General features: G+C 36.2%; 1 protein-coding gene and 1 pseudogene across 5 annotated transcripts; one reads left to right on the top strand and one right to left on the bottom strand.

Annotated features, from left to right (window-relative positions):
• The first annotated feature begins 225 nt into the window (after positions 1-225).
• On the top strand, positions 226-14,170 carry LOC18604172 (Serine/Threonine kinase family catalytic domain protein). 5 transcript variants are annotated; one of them, XM_088804150.1, is made up of 4 exons: positions 226-985; positions 12,443-12,478; positions 12,598-12,861; positions 12,945-14,170. In XM_088804150.1, exons 1-4 carry the CDS (start codon positions 241-243, stop codon positions 13,874-13,876), a joined length of 1,977 nt encoding a protein of 658 aa, XP_088660276.1. In that variant the 5' UTR covers positions 226-240; the 3' UTR covers positions 13,877-14,170. The 5 variants fall into 5 exon arrangements, with proteins under 5 accessions (XP_088660276.1, XP_017973364.2, XP_017973367.2 ...); XM_018117875.2 differs by lacking the exon at positions 226-985 and adding an exon at positions 3,623-4,518; XM_018117878.2 differs by lacking the exon at positions 226-985 and adding an exon at positions 5,296-6,059.
• A 1,198-nt stretch (positions 14,171-15,368) lies between these two features.
• Positions 15,369-16,382, bottom strand: LOC18604171 (PR5-like receptor kinase pseudogene; annotated as a pseudogene).
• Positions 16,383-21,748: the final 5,366 nt, after the last annotated feature.

The raw sequence follows: 21,748 nt of genomic DNA, 5'->3' as shown, positions 1-21,748 counted from the left end.
TCGTTTTTCAATATATATATATATATATATATATATATATATATATATATATATATATATTATATTGATTATATTAAACAAGTACTGCAACATGAGTGTATGTATATATATACATAAACGCATGTATCAAAATACTATAAAGGACGAAGACTCGTGACTTTTTCTATATAAGCACAGCAAGAACAAGCTCCAAACACAGATGACCAACTTTCTCATTCAAATTTCAAACAATTTGTCACCATGCTACTTCCTCTATTCTTCCTCATCTTCCTCTCCCTCTTCTTCATGAACACTCATGGAAACAACACCTTCTTGCCATCGACATGCCCCTCTCACGATTGTGGTAACGGCCTTGAGATTAGATACCCTTTCTGGCACAATGATAGCGACACCCCTAATAACCATTATTGTGGTTACCCTCATTTTGGTCTTAGATGTGCAGACAACGGCCAGCCAATTTTTAGCCTACCGAACGACAATTTCTACGTGAAGAACATCAATTATGATGATTATACGTTCACCCTTGTCGATATTGACGTCGTTGACCAAACATGCCCTAGGGCGCGTCACAACCTTACTCTAGGCACCCTGCCGTTGTATCACTCCGATTTAAACTTGAACCTTAGTTTTTATTTCAACTGCTCTTCACATCCCTCTAATTTGACACCCGTAAAGTGTTTAGGATCTAACGATCTGCGGTCCTATGTCGTGACTGAGGAGAATGATGATGGCGTTGATAAGTCTGATTTGGTCATTAGTTGCGAGGAGAAAGTAGAGGCCACGGTGATGAAGAGGGAGATTAACATGAATGACTTGATCAGTGGATTCGGTGCGGCCATGAATAAGGGATTTGTGTTAGATTGGCGGAGGATGAGGGAGTGTGGTGCTTGCGAGGCTTCCCAAGGCTTTTGTGGGTACAGTAACGCAGCCCATGAGTTTTTGTGCTTTTGCAAGAATGGCCAAATCGGCAAGGACCACTGCCTAGGTATGTACTCAATCACTCTTGTTCTTGTATATTTTAATGTAGTGGCCCCTTGCTTTTTCAATTGTTTGCCTAACATTTCTTGTCCTTCTTTACATCTTATCTTTATTTTGTTTGAAAATGATGTTAATTCAAGATATATCTAATTAAAGGGGAAAAATATGGATATTGTTAGATCATTCACTCCACTAAATTTCTCTCCCCACTAGCACAAAGAAAGTTAGAGGGACCATGGCTTCACTAAATTCAAGATATATCCCATCTTGCTTCACTCTCTTTAAGTTGTCAGGTTCTTGCTCTTCTTGGATTGTTTATGCTATTGTTCATCACGGTTCTCCTTGTGATCTCCATGTCTCTTGATTGTGTGTTCTTTTGCGAATGGCTGTGATTCTGTTCGGCTCTGTTTTGTCATGTTCACGTTCTTGGCTCTGACTTGTTCTGTGGGGTCTTCTCTGAGCTTCAGCTGTCCTCTGTTTCTATTCTCCTTTGTCTGTTGGTTTGATGTTGCTCTCTGCCGTTGCTGATCCTGACTTCCTGTTTCTTCTCCAATCTTGCCTTTGTATCAGAATGCTTGTTTGTTGTTCCTTTGATGTTGTTTTGTTTCCGAGTTCGGTTCTTCTTTTTGTATGACTTTTTTTTTTCCAAGGATATCTTTCCTACTTCTCAAAAAAAGTTAAAAGAGTGACCATGGCAGCTATATTGGTCACTTTTTCTTCGCCCAAGTTGGAGAAATTTTTATTAAAACCAATAGAAAAAACAGTGTGAAGTTCATACTTAGAACCAATTCTTACATAAGACTTGGTAGATCGTAGAAGTTTTGATGTCGTTACTTCAAATGTCTTTGCAAGGTTATGATAGTAATACCCATGAATCATGATGCAAATCGTGTTAATCTGATTCTAATTGCTACATCCACATCAGATTTCCTAAGAAGCCCATTGTAAGCAGCCCAAATATACCTTGCGCCACTAGGCTGTATGGTTTTATATTGCTGTGTGCCGAAAGAGCTTTTCCGCCAACTGAAAGCCCATTGTTTAGTTTCTTGGGTGATCTTCAAGCCAGGTCTTATCCTCGGCCTTTCCCTTCATCTAGATAAGTGTCACATTGCTTTTACCTCTGAAGTGAAAAACTGTCTATTGATATTAAATTTGAGAAATTTTATTTTTTTTATTATAAATTAAGGACTTGTGGGGTGTAATAGAAATTTTTTTTTGGATACACATAAGAGGATAAGGGATTGTGGAGATATAACAAAAGTATTAAGACTTAATTGCACAAACTGATATAATTCATGAATTTTTTGTTATTTAAATCATAATTAATTTATAAATCCTTGATCATTTCAAAACATCTGAGTTGGGCCAAAGAGGCTCTGGGTCTTCGGTCTAGAATTCATGAAGGCAACTGACAAATTGATTAACCTTTAGTCCACTCCCTGTGGCCTGTTGGCGCATTTTATTTACTTCACTAAATATCTGCCCTCAAAGTTTTTTTAATTATTCAACTATATATTTCTCCTCTCCTGCAACACAAAGTCTCATGTTTTGACTCATTTCGTGATAGTTGATAAAAATCTTCAAATTTGAATATGGAAGACACTTGGGTGAACCAGGCTGGTGGCTTCTATAGTTGAACTTTGTATTAATAAACCTGGAATTGTCGGGTGATTGGTTGAACAAATTAATAACCCTTTCATTTGCTAGGATGACAGAAGCCTCCCTTGTCATGGATTGAATTATTTACTGCCCGATAGAGATGGCTCATTGAACTGAATATATTTCTTTAGTCTAATCCAACATCCAAGTAATTGAGCTTTAAATTATACTTCTTAGACCTTTCAAGCACCATCTAATTTAATTCATGAAATTTATCTTTGGTGACTTAGCTAAGAGCCTTAAAAAGGCACACCTATGACCAGTTAATTTTCCTGTTCTTTTTTATATATAGAAGGGTATTGTGAGCTGCTAGTTCAGGTTCTGTTTTCAGATTTGGATGTAGTAGCAGTGCTCGTTGAGATCCAAATTTGTGAACAGCTTTGTTAAACATATAGGCCGTTAGGATTGATATCTCACAAATCCAACAGCCAAGTCACTTCATCCAATTTTTGAGTTCAACATGTCCAAACTTACACCAAAAGAATCCCATACTGGCAAGTGACGTGCTAATTATCTAGGAGTCTCCCTACAGGGCTGCTCCCTCAACGGAAATTGTTTTTTTTTCCCTTTGGGAAGTGAAACATAGCTGTCAAATGCACTGAAGAGTGTCTGTAGGCCCATCATGCATAGAATTAAATAATAGCTGCGAAAACCTCTCCAATTGGACTGCTGCACACAGTTTAGAATATGGAAAATATCTGGGAGGCAGTGGTCCTTGCCTGGCTCTTATTATGTGAACCGTAATCTCTTAACATTTTACTATTTCTTGTTCTCGTTCAATTGTTATGTGACTTAGTCCTCGTTGCTAGTTTCGATCGCCAATTAATATCGCCTGCCTTTGATTTTCAACCAAAATTTCTCAAACAATAATAAATAGAAAGTCAAGAGCCGTCTCTCTCTCAATCAAAATTCAAACTTCTGGAGCTTCCTTTTTTTTTTTTTTTGTCAAAACAAGTAGCCTTTATATTATATTAAGACAATACATAAAACCCAGAGGGATGATTCGTTCGTCTCTTTGAAAAAGATGCTCTACCATTCTTTCCATATCAATAACAATAATTTTGAACCTCCCATCTTCCTAGTTTTTCTCTCTTAATCTTCGGTAAATGAATATCCATTTCTTCTTTTCACCTCTGCCAAGTTCTCTCTCCATCATCTCCATCTTCATCTTGATTGTTCTCCCTATAGCTTGTTCCGATGACAATGGGCAGTTCCTGGAATGCAATGAAACATTCAGTTGTGGAATCATACAAGGCATGCAGTACCCTTTCTGGGGCAGTGTACGGCCAAGATACTGCGGTCATGGAGGGTTCGAGCTCATTTGTGAAGAAAATCAGTTCCCTGTCATAACTATTGATGCTCAGAGATTTCGTGTATTAAACGTAAGTACACCTGGCACGATGAGCATTGCTCCTGTAGATATCTGGGAAGATTCTTGTCCTGAACAATTCCATAACATTACTTTAGATCACAACCTCTTTGATTTTGCTGCAACCTTTCGAAATCTCAGTATATTCTATGGCTGCCCTCTTGATGATGATATCCCTTCCCAAAATAGATTTAGTTGTCCCACGCTCAATGGCAACATCTATGCCTATCACCTGGATGAGTCATTGTTGAGAATTCACCGCTCAGAACTCGCAGATTGCAACGTCAGTATTAGACTTCCGGTTAATGGAAACGAATTCGATGAACTGCGGTCCGGAAATGACACTGTAATGGATGCTTGGAATAAAGGGTTCGATGTGATGTATCACAAGGACATCATGGAATGTATGGCATGCAGGAATTCTGGTGGAGTATGTGGATCTGACAATACAACGCTTGAGTTCTTATGCTTTTGCCGCGACCAGCCTCACCCTCAATTCTGTCTGGCTTCTGGTATGCATGCTTGTTCTTTTAACATCTTCTTAAGATTTCTCTCTAAGACTTTTTCTCTATTATATGTAGTCAACCATCTTGAGATAAGCATAGGTAAGTTAATTTATTTAGAGAATAATAGACAAAGTCATTGAAGATAATGACTGTTAGATATAAAGGTACTCTCTTTATTATACCCTGCCAATTTGGTAGTTTGAGGCTAGAAGTAGGATTATGATCAATTTAAGCATGTTGCACATGATCATGTGTTCACTGCTTGCGGAGGAGACATCCTTCTCCGACCTCAGCGCGTACAAGTTCATTGAAATTTCTGTTTGGCTGCTTCGGTATAGTGTAGATAAATCCACCCTCATTCCAAACCTTTTAGAATCGTATACCCATTTGAAAGCTCTTACCCTCTATTCTTTTAGTTGATTAAGACATGGTATAGAATAGAGGAAATCTCAATTATTCAAATTTTCTCAATACATGACATTTCTTAGTAGCTTTTAATTTCCTACATAAGAAAAGGAGCCAGAGGGAGCGGTGGCTTCGTATGAATTCCATGTTAACTCTGTTTATTTTAGTGCTTGCGTCTGTCAACCCACCATCGCGCAGGTCAAAGTCAACAACCATTGCTATCTCTCCCTCTCTTTCCTAGAAAATTCTAACAGCTTATCTTCCTTTCTTGGTCAAAGAGAATAGTCTGCTTGTTTACACTTTAATATTGGAAAGATGACATAGTAATCCTACATAATATTCCAGTTTAATAATCAGTTTTAACATATATCTGTTATACCAATTCTTCTCTCTTGAGAACTTCAAAATGAATTCCCAATTGATGCTTTCAACCCCTTCTATCTTCATTTTCACCTTCTTCTTGATCGGTTTATTCTCCCTCCCAATATCATTCTGCCAAGATGATGAAAACTTTGAGCAGTGTTTTAGTCGTTTTGATTGTGGAGACATAAAAAACCTCACGTATCCTTATTGGACGGACGATCGCCCTCAGCTCTGTAAGCAAGAAGGGTTCAGGTTGACGAAATGTGAAGATGAGAAGCCTGTCATACACATTGGTCGATATGAATTCCGAATGATTTATTTAAACCACTTCACTTATGCAATGACTATTTCTCGAAACGATTTGTGGGAAAAGATTTGTCCTGAAAATCCGATCAATGTTACTCTGGAGAACCCTTTCTTGCGCTATTCTCCAACAAATCGACACCTTACTTTCTTTTACAATTGCAACCTATCAATACAACCAAGTCCAAATCCATTTCGATGCACCGAAGATTTATATTCTTTCTATGCGGATGATTTAGTTGAGAGGGCTAGGTATGGAGATTTAAGTGATTCTTGTGATACTGCTATCCAAGTTCAGGTTAATCAGAGCGCTTTTGCTGAACTCCAGAATCAAACGCCGCAAAGGCTTGAAGCTTGGAAACTAGGATTTGATGTGGTGTATAATCTTGCTGAAATTTTGTGTTCAGCATGCAACAACAGCCGGAGAGGGAAATGCGAGATTTTGAGTTCTCAATATCCTATTTGCAATAATCCTGGTATGCACAATCTTTTAACCCCCACTCTTCATCACGCTTATATGCAACATATACATTTTTCTTCATGTCTTGATCCCAGGTTCCAACTCCCAATTAAACCCCACGCCCCCAACCCCTCTTCATTCCCCTCTTTTCAATCGTCAATTAGATCTCCCTTTTGTTCTCTACAGGGACTCCCCTGTTCCGATGAATTACAGATAACTTTAAAAAAAAAAAAAAGATTGCTATAATTTTTTAACTTCGCGTAACCCTATGAGCCTTAATGGCGCTGTTCAATGATATAGGATAGGACAAAATGCTAATTATTTCTTGTGATACCTGATTCTATCTAGTCCACGGTCAATTCTAGGGGGAGCCTTCCAGAAGCTGCCTTTAGAGTTCTCGTGTTCAATTTCATGTCTACTTTGAACGAGTCAACTAGAGTAGGGGCTGGAAATTTGCCATTAGACATACTCATTCCAGCCTTAGGGTCAAAGCGTGCATCTTTCTTTCTTGTGTTATACATTTTTAACGTAGAACCAAAAACTTTAATCAAGATTAGGAAACCTGATAAGGTGATCCTAATAAGTCCTAGGCATAGCATAAATTAATGATATACTTTTGCTTACTTGAGCAAGTTGATCACATGCTAGTACTCAAATTACTACATAGTCCTAGGTCGGAGTGAAATTAACTCAGGAGAACTTGAGAGTTATTCAACGCAATCTGTTTCCTGTATGAACAAAAGAGAAGTTAGTTGAATTGAGAAAGAATATTATCCTGAGGTTGGATTTGGAAGGATGAGATACCCTGGGGATGATCAGGTCAGTTTCTTGATGAATTAGATAGAATAATGGATAAGACTTAAGAGAGATAGAGGGAGAGAGTGTGAATGTGAGTGATCTTAGCCGAGGCTCCTTGGTTGCCCCCCATGTATACGAGGAGCTGGGTCTTCTTCTAGCCGTTGCTAATGTCTTCCCCTTCCCCGTCCCCTCCCAGTTTTTCTCCTATTTATCTCCTATATGTACAGGTCATTTGCCTTCTCGTGTGGCCGTGCTTCTTGGTTCGGCCTCTTGGGCTTGTCTTCTTTGGCCCATAGGGCTAGTGGCAACAACAATCAAAGCAAAAGTGACTCTGAGAATGGAATAAGTTAGAAAATAGGGTAGCGGTCAGAATTCATTAGTGGTTATGATCATTGATTCACAGCCATGGTAAATCATTAGACCAATAAATAGACAATTTGGAGAACGAGTACTTCTCCCCAGTTTTGTTTGTTTCTTTCTCACTTACTTGGGTTTGTATGGTATATGTTTTTTCTATTTTTTATTTTTGTGAATTTTTTTTAGAATGAGACTAAAAGAAAAGGGATTGACCTTGTACCCTCCTACCCTAGTACTGTTATCTAGCTGTCGATGGTCAGAATCGCTTGTCTTATTGTTTGTCATCAATGGGATAGACTTAACGGTGAAGGGTGAATAAATTCTGATAGAAAGGGTGGTCGGAAGTTCGAGGAAAATTAAAGTTACTAGGGTAGAGAGTGGTTGTTGATAGTAAAAATTAAAGACAAAAGAACTTACGTGAAACTGAACCAACTAGTTTGAAGTAAGACCTGGTCGTCGAGATTTCTTATTTGCAGATGGAGGATCAACCAACAAATAAAGAATTAATTAGCTTTTTGATTTAGATAATTAGATCTGTTTCTGCTAGTATACATTAATTAATTTCTCTTTGCAAATTTTAGAATAGGTTCAAACTGTTGAAATAGGCAGTGTTTGGGACGAAAACCAGTTTAGACCTCAAAAGCATCTCTTTGAACAAGTCAGACTATTTTATAGCTCCTCATTCAAAACCAAGTAACGTGTTGTTTTAGGTTTGGTTGTTCTCAATGGCCAAACATTTCAGTAATATTTTGACAATACTGTGTTCCCTTAAAGTCATTCAAGCTGTGGAAAACCAAATGGGAAATGTAGTGAAATTCGTGCATTCTCTCGTTGGATTGATGATGATGTGTCGCTTACAATCAAATGGTCCAAAGCTTGAAAACCAAGTGTTAGGCTCTCGTAGGTCGTAGCCTCGGACAAGACCACTGGGTTGCATTACGTCGGTTACCGGTCATTGCCATTTGAATCATCACATCCAAAAAATCTTTCTGCCAGTCAAGGTCAGCACAGCCAAGATGGTCTTTTCGTTCTTCCCATCTTATGGAGAATTCCAAGTGTTATAACTTTCTTGTTAACTCCAAGCCAATGGTCTGTTTCTTTGAAAATGATAGCACTCGCAATTAGTTATCTCCTTTAGCTTCGCATCACTAAGTAGGAACCTTTCAACTAAAACAATTCACTTTCTTCATGAAATTCTACTACGCATGGATACCCTCGTCTTCCTTACACCCACTTTCTTCTTAATCATCTCCATCTTCTTACTCCTAAATTTTTTCCAAGTATCTTACTCCAAAGATGATGTCCACTTTACTTCATGCCCCCATCCATTTGACTGTGGAAACCTTGGAAATCTTTCATATCCTTTCTCGACCGATGATCGACCTGCATATTGCGGCTATGATCATGAAGTGTACAAGCTCAAGTGCATACCGAATCAGCCCCCTTATATAACTATCAGCTCCCAAGAATTCCAAGTGGTGCACCTCAATCAGGCTCATGGTTTGATGACAATCCAACGAGTGGAATCCGAAGAAAATACCTGTCCTGAGGAGATTTTTACATATAATGTTTTTAATTATTCCGACACCGCCGCAAACATTACTCTTTTATACGGCTGCCCGAGAAGGGGATTTGCGGATAATAGTTTCACTTGCAAAAAGGATCAAAGTGAAACCTTTGCTGTGTTCGGTAACAATGATGAATATCATTGTAGGGGAAAAGTTGTTGAAGTCCCGGTTGAGAAGAAGGCTCGGGATGAACTGATTCGTGGAACCAGGGCTCTCGATAAAACTTTATTTGAACCGTTTGAAATGAGATACTTTGCATACGATCACTATTGCCGGCAATGCAAGAATTCCGGTGGCAGATGTGGTAGCAACAAGACTTTAACGGCTGTATTTCTCTGCTATTGTCGTGATCATCCATATCCAATTAAATGCGAACGTGGTATGCCTGCTTCTTACTTCTATTCCAATTTAACTCATTTGCGTCATTTTCCTAACCCTCCTTAGTTTTGATGTCAAGCCTAGCCATTGAATCCTTGTTCTTCATAATCAGATACACCGAGTCCTTTCTTTCAATGGAGGAAACCAATCGATGTTCGGTTGTCTTTTTTCTGCTTTTTCCATCTACTTTTCATGGCCGATAAGAAGCCAAGCTTTCGGTTTTAATGATCCAATTCTTTTGACGTTTAGTTCTTTGGTGGGCCTCGTTAAAAGTCTGTTCCTGGTTTCATGATTAGGTTCCAGGTCTAACTTTTGAATTAGTCAAATGGTCCCAGGGTAGCAGCCTTGAATGGACTGTTCCGGCCAACTTTCTGTGCGTCAATGCACATCTTCTTTCTTTAACACCAAATTGCACACGTTTGGCCCAATCCTTACATGCGATTCCTCCGTTATGTTTACGTTCATATTCCCTTCCGCCTCCCACCATGACTATGAGCATCTTCTTCTCTTCACCGTGGCTTCTATTGCTTTGGTTCACCATAACTCTGCGTCAATGCACTATATGTGTTTCTGCCTGTGCTTGAACTACCATTTTTCCCCTTTCAAATGCAAAAGAGAGATTCCCCATTTTATTTCTGTTCAACCAACCAATATCTTTGGTTATATTAATTTTATGTAAAAAAAAGTGCCCCACCATTTGAGTTATGTTACACTTTGCCCTCCTTTATGTCCCATTTAATACTCGGTAGGTATAGAGCGTTGTTATTCGTGTCAATGATATTTTTCTTTCAGCCAACTACCAAAGGGCAGTTTAGCCCATTCAGATCTAGTTCATTTTTTCATCATTATGACATCACCTTTACGAGCGATGTTGGTGTCAATTTAATCCAGGATTTTGGTCTTGAACACCATAATCTCGAGTTCCAATAGGAACTCAATTTCAGCTAGAAATTGTGACAGTCATTGACCTTCATTAAATCATTTCCAATTGGATTGACCACTCAGGATTACAAGAACAAAAGAAGTAGGGGCTCAAAGTCTAGAGGGCCTCTGCTAATTTAATTTGTACATCATCTTAACTTCATCGAGAGTGGAATCAAAGAGAAGAGAGAATGCTAGAGTACATCATTTGTTTCATAGGGTAATTACTGGTCTGCAGGGAAAAGGGTCTATCACGATTTACAGGGGTATTTACGTCTTTCTTGGTGTAAACAACTAAAATTTCTTAGTCAAGGTTGTCTTTGGCAGTGGTTTTAAATCTAAGTTGGCTTCCATTAAAGCATTTAGAATTCTAGAGGGTAGGCGCCACCCAATGTTTGACAAATGAATAGTTTAGTTTACTGGCCCATAGAGTTCCCAAAATGGATGCATGAGATCAAGCAAGCTGCAACTTGAGTTGGAATGGTCAAAGTAGGTAGGAAGCTGTAGAAGAGACATAATCTTTTGCTTTTGCTTGAAATATTGTTTTGTCTTTCTCCTCCTTTGGGAACTCAAATCTTAATCAAATAAACAAATTAAAGCTAAAAAATACCGTGAACTTAGAAGGGAAATGATGATACCAACTCTATTGAAATTTATTCCTAACCGCTTCTTCCCATTTGAGTACCTTTCTTCTCTTCCATTCCATGCCATCCCCCGTTGCTTCCTTCTCAAATGGATCTGCAGAACCTGTTAAAGTTTAGGACAGTTCTCTGTATTATTACCATCTTTCTCACCACCCTAGCAACTGAAACCCTGTCAGCGGACTGGCACTTTGAGGCTTGTATGCCTCGAAGCTGCGGTAATGGTCCCAATATAAGCTACCCTTTTTGGATTTCTGAAGAACAGGAATCCTATTGCGGTTACCCAAACTTCGAGATCACTTGCGAAGAGAAGAACCCGGTACTGGCGATTTCTGAGGATAGTTTCATCATCAAAGACATTTTTTACAACAACAATTCATTGCTCGTGGTCACTGCCGCTGTTAGTGAAGATGATTGTCCAACTCCTAGACAAAATCTTAGCCTTGACCGAACTCCGTTTAGTCTTAACCTTGTTAATGTCAACCTATCCTTTTTATATAATTGTGAGAAGCGACCAGAGTACCACACATATCCAGTAAGTTGTGCAAGCAATGCCTCCTTCCATTCCTTTGCTGTTTTCCACAAAGAAGGCTTGGAGAAGACGAACTATTCGTTAGATTCATGCCAGTCTTTGATTGATGCCCCAGTGTACATAAACGATGATGTTGATTTCGCTAGTTTGTTAGAAATGAATTACACTCAAGTTCTGAGCATGGGTTTCGTTTTGAACTGGACTGCACATAGTTGCAGCAATTGTAAGAGAAGTGGTGGGCGCTGTGGTTTCGATAATACTAGTGAATTCGTTTGTTTTTGCTCGGATGGATCTCATCCCAAGACCTGCAATGACGGTAATTCCATAGGATATTCCTTCCCCTGTTAAGTTTTAGTTTAGGCTTTTGTGCTTTTCTCATTAACTCTACTTTAGAGGTAAGAGCCTAGTCATTTTATTTTATCAATCATCTTTCATTTTTGCTCTACAGCTTCATGGTAGGATTATAAGCATTTTATTTAGAAATGTTAAAAGACTTCTGATGGATTGTGTTCATTACTTTTGTCATATTCAAAACTCCCTTTTATTGCTCTGTTCTTCTGCTGCAAAACCGTTTCATTTCATTGAATTCTTAACAACAATCACATAAACGTCATCTTTCGCTCTATTTTAAGCTTTTTGAGATGGTTAATGATTGTGGTGATGCTCACCTGGGTCTTGGCACAGATCTAAATGATCTCCCAAGAAAACGCAGCTTCCAGATTTCATTTCCTTTTCTTTTTTTCTTCATGCTGGCTAAGGAAATAAATAGGTTGGAAGGATGGACAAATAGGCCTTCTTTTGTCTTTTATAGACTTCATATTGCCTCTTGAATCTAAAACTTACAGAATACAAAGAGCTTTTGGGACTCTATTGGGTTCAAGTTGAAATGTTCTATTAGAATCTGATCATAAATTAGATCCAATAGGTTGAGGGTTCATTTCTGTTCTGATTTGTCGACCTTGTAATCTACTCAATCTAGTGTAATTAGTCCTGCTTGATGTATAGGATGTCTCAATGTGGTTGTCAATGTTGATGCTCTAGACTTCATTCCTTGAACGTACAATGGAATGAATTATGTTATCAAAGAAGCATGTAGGCTGTAGCAGACAAAAGTGTTGAAATTTCACCTATCTGGGAGTATTATCTTTTGCTGATGCTTTCTCTGACTTCTTCGTTTCATTTCTATCAATTTTTTCTATTACAGGCGGGGGTATTAACTGGAAAGCAAAGCTGGGCATCGGTAATAAAAAAAATCCCCTGATCCTCCTCTGTTCCATTCTTCTTTTCATGCAGTGTCTTGCTGCCTTTTTTCCCATTTTTTACCAGAATGATACAAAGTTTCCAAATCAAACAACACAGGTTTTGGTGCTTTGGTTGGAGGCATAATCATCACGAGCATTGGCTTCTTCTGCTGGCAGCGCCGCCACCGAGGAAAGGTGTTCTTTAAATCTTCTTTTGTATCCGGCAAGAGCTCTTCTGACCGCAGTGTCATGATGGATGCTGAGAAGGGTGACAGCTTGGCTGGCGTCCATCTCTTCAGCTATGAGGAACTTGAAAAAGCTACCAACAAATTTGATTCTGATAGGGAACTTGGTGATGGAGGCTTTGGAACTGTATATTATGGTAAGAGACTTTAATTCCACATGCTAGTTCGAATCATACGTTTGTTGAAACTTTAATTGTTCTTATATATCTTTCTTAACTAGGCAAACTTCGAGATGGCCGTGCTGTTGCAGTTAAACGCTTATATGAAAACAATTACAGGAGAGTTGAGCAATTCATGAATGAAGTTGAGATCCTAACTCGCTTGCGCCACAAAAATCTTGTCTCACTTTATGGGTGCACCTCGCGCCACAGTAGGGAACTCTTGCTTGTATATGAATATATTCCCAATGGCACTGTTGCTGATCACCTTCATGGTGAACGTGCTAAACCCGGTGCACTCCCTTGGTCCATTCGTTTAGAGATAGCCATAGAGACTGCAGAAGCATTGAGATTTCTGCATGCTTCCGATACTATCCACCGTGATGTGAAAACCAACAATATACTCCTCGACAGCAATTTTAGTGTTAAGGTTGCAGATTTTGGACTGTCTCGTCTCTTTCCAACAGATGTTACCCATGTTTCCACAGCACCACAGGGAACTCCGGGTTATGTCGATCCAGAATATCACCAGTGCTATCACCTTACTGACAAGAGTGATGTCTTTAGCTTTGGGGTTGTATTGGTCGAGCTAATATCATCCATGCTAGCTGTTGACATCACAAGGCACCGGCATGAGATCAACTTGTCGAATATGGCTATCAATAGGATTCAAAACCGAGCTTTGCATGAGCTAGTAGATCCATCTCTTGGGTTTGAATCAGACTACAAAGTTAGGAAAATGATAACTGGAGTCGCGGAGGTGGCATTCCAGTGCCTGCAAAATGAGAAAGACATGAGGCCGACTATGGAAGAAGTGCTAGAGGCTCTAATGGGCATACAGAATGAGGACTACAACAAAGAAAGGGCAGAAGACATGGATATTTCTGCAGACGAGGTTGGGTTGTTGAAGAGCGGACCACTGCCTTTATCTCCAGATTCTGTGATGATAAAATGGATTAGCGGCAGCTCTACAACACCTAGTATAAGTAACTGATTTCTCTAAAATTTCCTGGCATATAGCAAAGAGATTGTTTAACTGCTACCATCAATTGTTTAACTGCTACCATCAATCCATCCTATATTAAGAAGTTATGGGTGACTGTAATTTTTATTTTCCATCTGTGCCTAGACCTTCGATGGCGAATGGGATGTAAATATTATCTAGGATAAGTTTTGCACGAAAAGGTCAGCTTTGGCACTTAAAATTTTCAGCTGATTCATGCTTTTCGATCTGTTAATCAGTTGCATAAGTAAGTATTAATTGTTTAATTCATTATTTCATTTGTAATTTGGCAGGGTGTAGTGTAAGAGAGGAATCTATTCTTTAGTTTATTAGTCTTTTCTTGCACCTCACTATATTGCATTATATATGTCAGAAACTCTGAGCTAAGACTTTTTTTTTTTCTATGTTTATCCCTTTCACTTGTACATATATGTATATGTATTTATGTTGTACCCATGTATATGTATAATGTATTATATGTCTGTATGTATATGTGGTGCGACTAGAAAGTAAAAGATGAAGTGGGGCAGTTCAATTAACTGGAAATTTCTATTCTCTTGCTTAGGATTCCATACCTGCCTGCTTTGTTCACAGGATATTTTGCCAAGGCAAAGGCAGACTCCAGATTGGTTCATACATTTCTCGCTTGTTATATGAATTGTTATGTTTTCTGATGCTCAAAATTGATCAATAGCATCATTCCTCAAGTCAAGCCAAAGAAAGACCAGATTGTCAACAGAAAGAGGTTTTTCTTACTGTTTAGACTGTGTCCCAATTGGAATTCTCATCTAAAAACTAATTGTGCAGTTTTTCTGAAGAAGCTGAAATTATATAATGAAGGTGTTGGCGCATTCCGTTGAGAATTAATAATTAAAAATAAAAGAATATAATTGAAAATTAATAACATTTTAAAAATAAAAAAATGATAAAAAATTGAGATTTATTAAGTATATAATTAGAAAAATGACAAAATAAATTATTTTATTAATTATTTTTTATTTTTATATATATATTTTTAATTTTTATATATTTTTAATATAATTAATTATATTATAATTATTATAAAATTATAAATTCTCTCTAAATTTGAGACCTCCCCAAATTGGGGCCTAAAGTCCTTGCTTGGGTGACTTCACCCGAGGGCCGGCTCTGATATTAACCGCCCTTCGTCGATCTTATTTCAGGCAGTCAGACAAATTATATGTGTACAACAAACAGTTAAGCAAGGCAAAGTGGCAAACTGACATGTTTCTTCCTGCTCAGGCCCCAGATATTTTTCTGGACGATATCTAATATAGAAGGATTAAAAAACAACCCAGAGTTCCCAAATGCAAGCATATTACCCAGCAAATTCTAGAGGATGATTAGGTTTTGCCATTTTTTTACATGTTCATTTGGTAATTGATAGAACTACTTAAGCAGCTGTTTCTCCCTCCACCCAAAAAGGACAAGAAAAAAAAGAAAAAAAAAACCAACACAAGAATCATAGTATTGGAGCGGTACAGAGGTTTATTGGAGATCTTGTAGGGGTATATATGAAAGGTTTGGGTGGGATTTTTAGGGCATCTAAACTCCCTTCCAGCATAAATAACACCTCATTCATTGATGGCCTATGAACTGGGTAGGTCTGTATGCACCACAACCCTATTATTATCATCTTCTTTGCAATATCATTGTCTTGGCTGGTCATTACACCAAGCAATCCTAGGTTGTTTCCTTGCTGGAGACGGTCGTAGACCCAGTGGGGATAATACATCTCACTACTATGATCTGCAGCAACATCAATATTTTTTCTACCTCCAACCATCTCTAGAATCATCATTCCGAAACTATACACATCAGACTTGTGTGAAACTCTCCCGAAGTTCCTACAAAAGACTTCAGGGGCTATATATCCGGCTGTCCCTCTAGCATCCACCATTGATATAGCACTCTCTTTGGGACATGGTTTTGCCAACCCGAAATCAGAGATCTTGGGGCAAAAATCTTCATCCAAAAGGATATTATGAGGTTTTATGTCAAAATGCAAAATCCTTGTGTTGCAACCTCGGTGGAGGTACTCAAGCCCTCGAGCTATGCCTCTTGCGATTTCTTGCAATTTCTCCCATGCCAGGCGCCCCGAAGTGGAAACATTCTCTTTGTGTATGAACTTTTCAAGAGAACCATTGGGCATGAATTCAAAAATCAAAGCCTTTCTGTTTTCGGTGTAGCAATATCCCAGAAGGGAGACAATATTGACATGGGACGTTCTGCTAATACTGATGACCTCATTTATGAATTCTTCTCCATTTCCTTTGATTGTGTCAAGTTTAAGAACCTTCACTGCCACAAGACGGCCATCTTCCAGCTTTCCTTTGTAAACACTGCAGAAGCCTCCTTCGCCCAGTTTCTCCCTGAATGAATTTGTCATTTTCTTGATATCAGAACTATGATATCTCTTTGGAGCGAGTGATCCGTATTTTTTGATATAAGCCTCAACATTTGGATCTTTCTTCATTTTCCTGTTAATCGTTTGGGACACCAGTATTATAGTTTTGTAGCCAAAAATGATGGCAAATGCAAATATCACTCCACTTACAAAGCCGATTCCTGTATCCAAAGAACTGATATAAGTGTTTGATGCAATAAAGAGGTCTAGAGTTTAACAAAACAGTAAGAACTATATAATGTCTTAAATGCTGCATATGATTTGTCATAAACCAACTCAGAATGATAGGGAACTTACCGATGAATCTCGACACACGCCAATCTAGGTAGCCCCGCCGGTCTGTAAAACAAATAGCATAATAGAACTTAGAATCATATATAAACAAAAACAATGTTGATTGAATGAGGAAAGTTGAAAGGCGTACCGCCATTGTTTGAAGATGGTGGGGATTTTGCAGGACTCATTCGCGTCACGGGGATGGTGAAACGAATATCGGCAAATTATTTATACCAAGAGGTAAAAACAAAGCAACGGCAAAGAATATCTAATGATTAAAAACTTGGAACTTCTCTAATGAACATCGACAGCTTAAACAAAAGTATGATGCTTCATTGAGTTTAGGGAGAAAAGTATGTACAATATTATGTCTTTATTTTCATTGGAAAAACCGTATAGTATTGACAAAGCTCGTCTGTGGATTACACTCTTGGAAAAATAAAAACTCAAGATTCTATGATTGGAATCAACAAACTAAAATCTTTTATCACAAAGTTTTATTATATTTTCGAAATTTATCATTTCTAATTCTTTTACACATTATTAGTAAAGACGAATAAAATGTTAAAAGAACAGTAGCATTGATACACGTCTGAAAATTATTTCATTATTGTTTTTAGTTTGCATTCTTGTGTTTCGATAGAGAACATATTTTTGAAATATTTGAAAAAGAAAAGATAATAAAAAAAATTAGAATATTATCCGATAAAATTCAGTCGAATCTATTGTAATTGAATCTACACTCAGAAACTTTCAAAGTCAATTTTCTGATGATTTAATTAAGGTTGGTTTTTTGTTTGCTTTATATGATGTACATATCAGTTATTATGGCCGCCTGTCACAATATTTTTACATTGTTCGTCAGTTTTATGTTTTTCAAATACATACATAGATGACGATTAATTCAAAGAAATAAAATTTGAGGTGCACACCCTTTCATGTTTTTTTTTTTTTGTCAAACGCAAGAAATTGACAATGACATTAACATGCCAATCATTTGCTTTGTTTGCTGCATACACTTACATTGTGTTTAATTGGACAAAGAACTTTAAATATTTTGAAAATGAAATTATTTAAAAATGCATCAGTGGTATTTATAATTGTATTGCTTGGATAATTCATTTTTAGAATGACATTTTTACTATTAAAAGTTCGTTTTTTTAGTACAAATGATTTTGGATTACACAATAAAAAATAATCCTATTTTGTTCTATAAGTTTCACACATCAATCTTCAAATTTGAACTTGAAACTTGAAAATTGGTTTTCAAATTTTAACCTTTTGTAGTGTTCCCTTATAAATACTATTAATTAGCAAGTGTTATATATATATAAACACCTTTTGACTTTTGAAGTGTGATTCGAAACAAGTTATTTTTGGCCTTTAGAACCCCTTATCTAATTTCAAGAGTTTTAACAATTTCAAATTCTTTTTTACAAACAAGGTAATTTTATTTATATATTTTGGAATTTGAAAGCCTTGTACAAATGAAATCCCTCTAAGACATTTTAATTTCCAGCTTTAAAGGACTACAATCTCATATTTCGTATCCTATTCCCATATTAACATCTATTCTATTAATAAAGTCTTTGACTGACTTTGATATCGGAACTCAAATTAAATGATATCAATTCAGTTGATGAAATTACGTAAAAATTAAATGATAAATTCAAAAATTATGCATTATTATTAAGGGTATTGTAGAGGTTGGATTTGAATGTTCTTAAATTCATTTTTGTTGTACCTAACTACTTCCTTCATTCTATATAATCTTATGTTTACTTATTCTACTTCAACTCTTTTTTCTTTCAAGTGATTATAGCTGGCAAAATCTGACACGATTCGAGGAACCCCACTCAATCCATCTGAAATGGTAACCGACTATATAACCCAATGATAAAGTAAAATATATACTTTAATATGAATTCGAATTGACTTGAATTGTGATAACCTAATTAACTTGAAATAACTCAAAGCAAAGTTACTTGTTATTTACCTTAACCTAAATATTTTAAGTAATTTAAAATTCGAGATGACCCGACATTTATGGCAAGGTAAACCCAATTTGACCTGAATTGAATTTATCCAAAACCTAATATGACCTAAATTGAATCAAAATCGAAAACCACATAAACCGAAAATATTCAAACATGCTTATATATCCAAAACTTTTGAAAAAAAAAATTAATTATTTAACATTTATTTTCAAGTTGAATAAAATGAAAGTACATATGTTGGAAATAAATCAAAGAAACATGTAAAGAGATTAAAAAAATTACAAACTTTATTAACATATTAAAAATTTGGATAAAACATAATTCCCTTATCCAAAAGAGATACATATAAAAGAAAAAACAGAAGATTGAAAACCCACTTTCTCATAATCTCTTATTTGATAAGTATTCCATTTGCTATAGGATTACTTTAATTAAATTCACTTATAATTTTTCTGCAAATTTTTTACATGGGTTCAAATTAATTACCTACTTATCTAATTATAGGAAAAGGAAAGCATGCAACAAAAATGATAAAGGGGAAGAAAAACTTATAATTATTATTCTATATCTATTAGACTTTTATTGGTTGAACCATTTTCTTTTTGCACTTCCTTTAGGCTTTTAGTTCAAAATTAATATAGATAATAAGGAAAGAAAAACTTATAATTATATGATTAAAGGAAACAATCAATATTTATTTTATAAAATTATAATCTTTAATGATTTTACTTTTTCAACAATGTCAAAATAAGAAGAGCCTTTTTATGGGGAGTGGATGAGAGTACTAGGAAGATTGCTAAAGTCAAATGGAAGATAGTTTGCCAACCTAAGAGATGGGGTGGTCTTGGAATAGCCAACCTTGTACATAAAAATATTGCCCTCTTAAGCGAATTGCCATGATCATAGTGCACTTTGGAGGAAGCTATTATGTGAGAAATATGGTGAAGGACCCCAGAGTTGGATTTCATCTAGACACCATAGAGGCTAAATGCCCAATGCATGGAGGGATATTGTTGAAAAGGTAATAGGTAACAAGAGCTGTAGATGGGTCGTGGGGAATGGAAATGGGATTTTGTTTTGGAAGACGAATGGATATCGCACATCACCCTGATGGAAATCTTCCCTTGGCTTTTCACATTGTGAGAGAGAAGAATGCCAAAGTAAAAGAGGCTTGGTTGGGAAATGGTGAATGGGATTTTGATTTTAGGCACCCTTTTTTTGATTAGGAGTTGGAGAGCCTTCAAGAACTCAGATCAACTCTTTAAGATGTGTTCCTTAATGAAAACGAGAAACACTTTTTTATTTTAGAAGTAGATGTTGTTGAATTTCTTTATGCAAGTGTACATATTGCAACAAATAATATAGAAGTAAATAGAGTGTCGAATCCTACAGGAAATTGCACCAACTTAAGTTAAGTACTAAAATTGTAGCAAATTAATTTTATCCAAGTAATCAAAATTAAAAGATTAATTAAAAACTAAATTGAACTAACAAACTAGAGCTAATAAATGTAAAACAAAATTTACTAGAAAAACAATTGATTAAAAGTCTAGAATTATAATATCCTTCAAAAGTTCATCTAAATTTTCTTTTTCTCTCCAAACTTATTTCAAAGGATTCAGTTGCTAATTTAGAGTCTCAAATTATTTATGAATATCTGTCAAGGTACTCATAAAAATATCTCTTTTAATTAATTTACTCTATATCTATGAAAATTCAATTGAAGATAGATTCAAGTTTGTGCTCTAATCTTGGCTACATGCAACACATAGATATATATCTATCTTATATGCAAATCAAATCAATAATCACTAAGTAAATTTGAACACATGCTATTTCATTAATGGCCTAATCTAAACTTCCTTCGTCAAGTTATATTTAAATATCCAAATAAATCTAATTGGTAATCAACCAATTAGAAGTATTAAACATAAAATTGGAATAAACAACTCATATTCCATGAAAATAAGCAAAAGATAAATAAAGAATTCAAATAATACATCGAGTTTAATCATAATCCTAGAAAAAGTAAATTAGTTTATAATATCTACTAAAAACATCATCGAAAGAAAATTAACCATTAATCCAAATCAAAGGAAGTAAGAGAAGAATTAATGTAGAGAGAGAAATTAAGAATTGAAGCTTTTGAATCTCTAATCTTTTCTGAATTCTCCTACTTTCTTACTTTTTTTTTTACTTCTTTTCTCTAGAATAGTGTTAAACCTCTAAAAATTGCCTTTAAATGCTCCTAAAAAACCCTAGTTTTGAAAATCTCAAATAAACAGATATTTTGGAAGCATATCCGGGCGTCGTGGCCTTCCCCCTTAGGTGCCGCGAATCTATGCTCTCGGGTGAGAGTATGGGAGCTTTAATCTTCACCAGTGCCATGGCTCTTCCTTTTTTGGTCCATTATCGTGCCTTGCTACATATTGGCGCTGCAGCCTTAGTCTATTGAAGGTCGTGGCCTTCATTTCATGATGCTACCTTGTGTAGAAACTACAATAATCTAGCCTCATCCAATATGATTTTCACCTTGATCAAATCCAAACTGAAAAACATGGTAAATATGAAAGGGTGTAGCGTTGTCTCTTAGCTTTCAAATGGCTCAAGAATCACATCAATTGAACTTCTGTAGTAAAATTTATTCTCAAAATATTTTAGTATATACAAACGAAGCTATCACCATCCTTGTATAGATTATCATCAAATATAGCCTTTCCATAAGATTTCTTACAAAAGCAATAAAAGAGATTAGCAATAACTAAACTTAAAGTAATTTAAAGCAATATAACATAAAATTAAACTAAAATAACTTAAACTAAATTACTCAACATGCATTGAGCTTAATTATAAAAAACAACTAAAATACTCAATTCCAAACTTAAAATCTCAAAAACTTAGCTACTTAAGCCCCTAAAATTTGACATAATAACTTTATATAATAGAGTTATTAGTAGACAATATAAGGCAATTCTTAGTAAAAACAAAACAATGAAACTATTAGGAGGGAACTCGCATCAAGATGGTAATGGTGTTTAACTCTCATCCATTTGGGAGTTCATCGTTCCTCCCAAAGTTCAATGCTTTTTATGGTTAATGGTATTGCATAGCATCCCTACGAAAAGTTTCGTGAAGGCTAGGGGCATTTCTTTCTATCAGGAG

Source organism: Theobroma cacao, chromosome 3, assembly GCF_053813885.1.
Source record: "Theobroma cacao isolate CCN51 chromosome 3, ASM5381388v1, whole genome shotgun sequence".
Lineage (NCBI taxonomy): Eukaryota > Viridiplantae > Streptophyta > Magnoliopsida > Malvales > Malvaceae > Theobroma > Theobroma cacao.
This window is presented reverse-complemented; position numbering and strand designations above follow the sequence as displayed.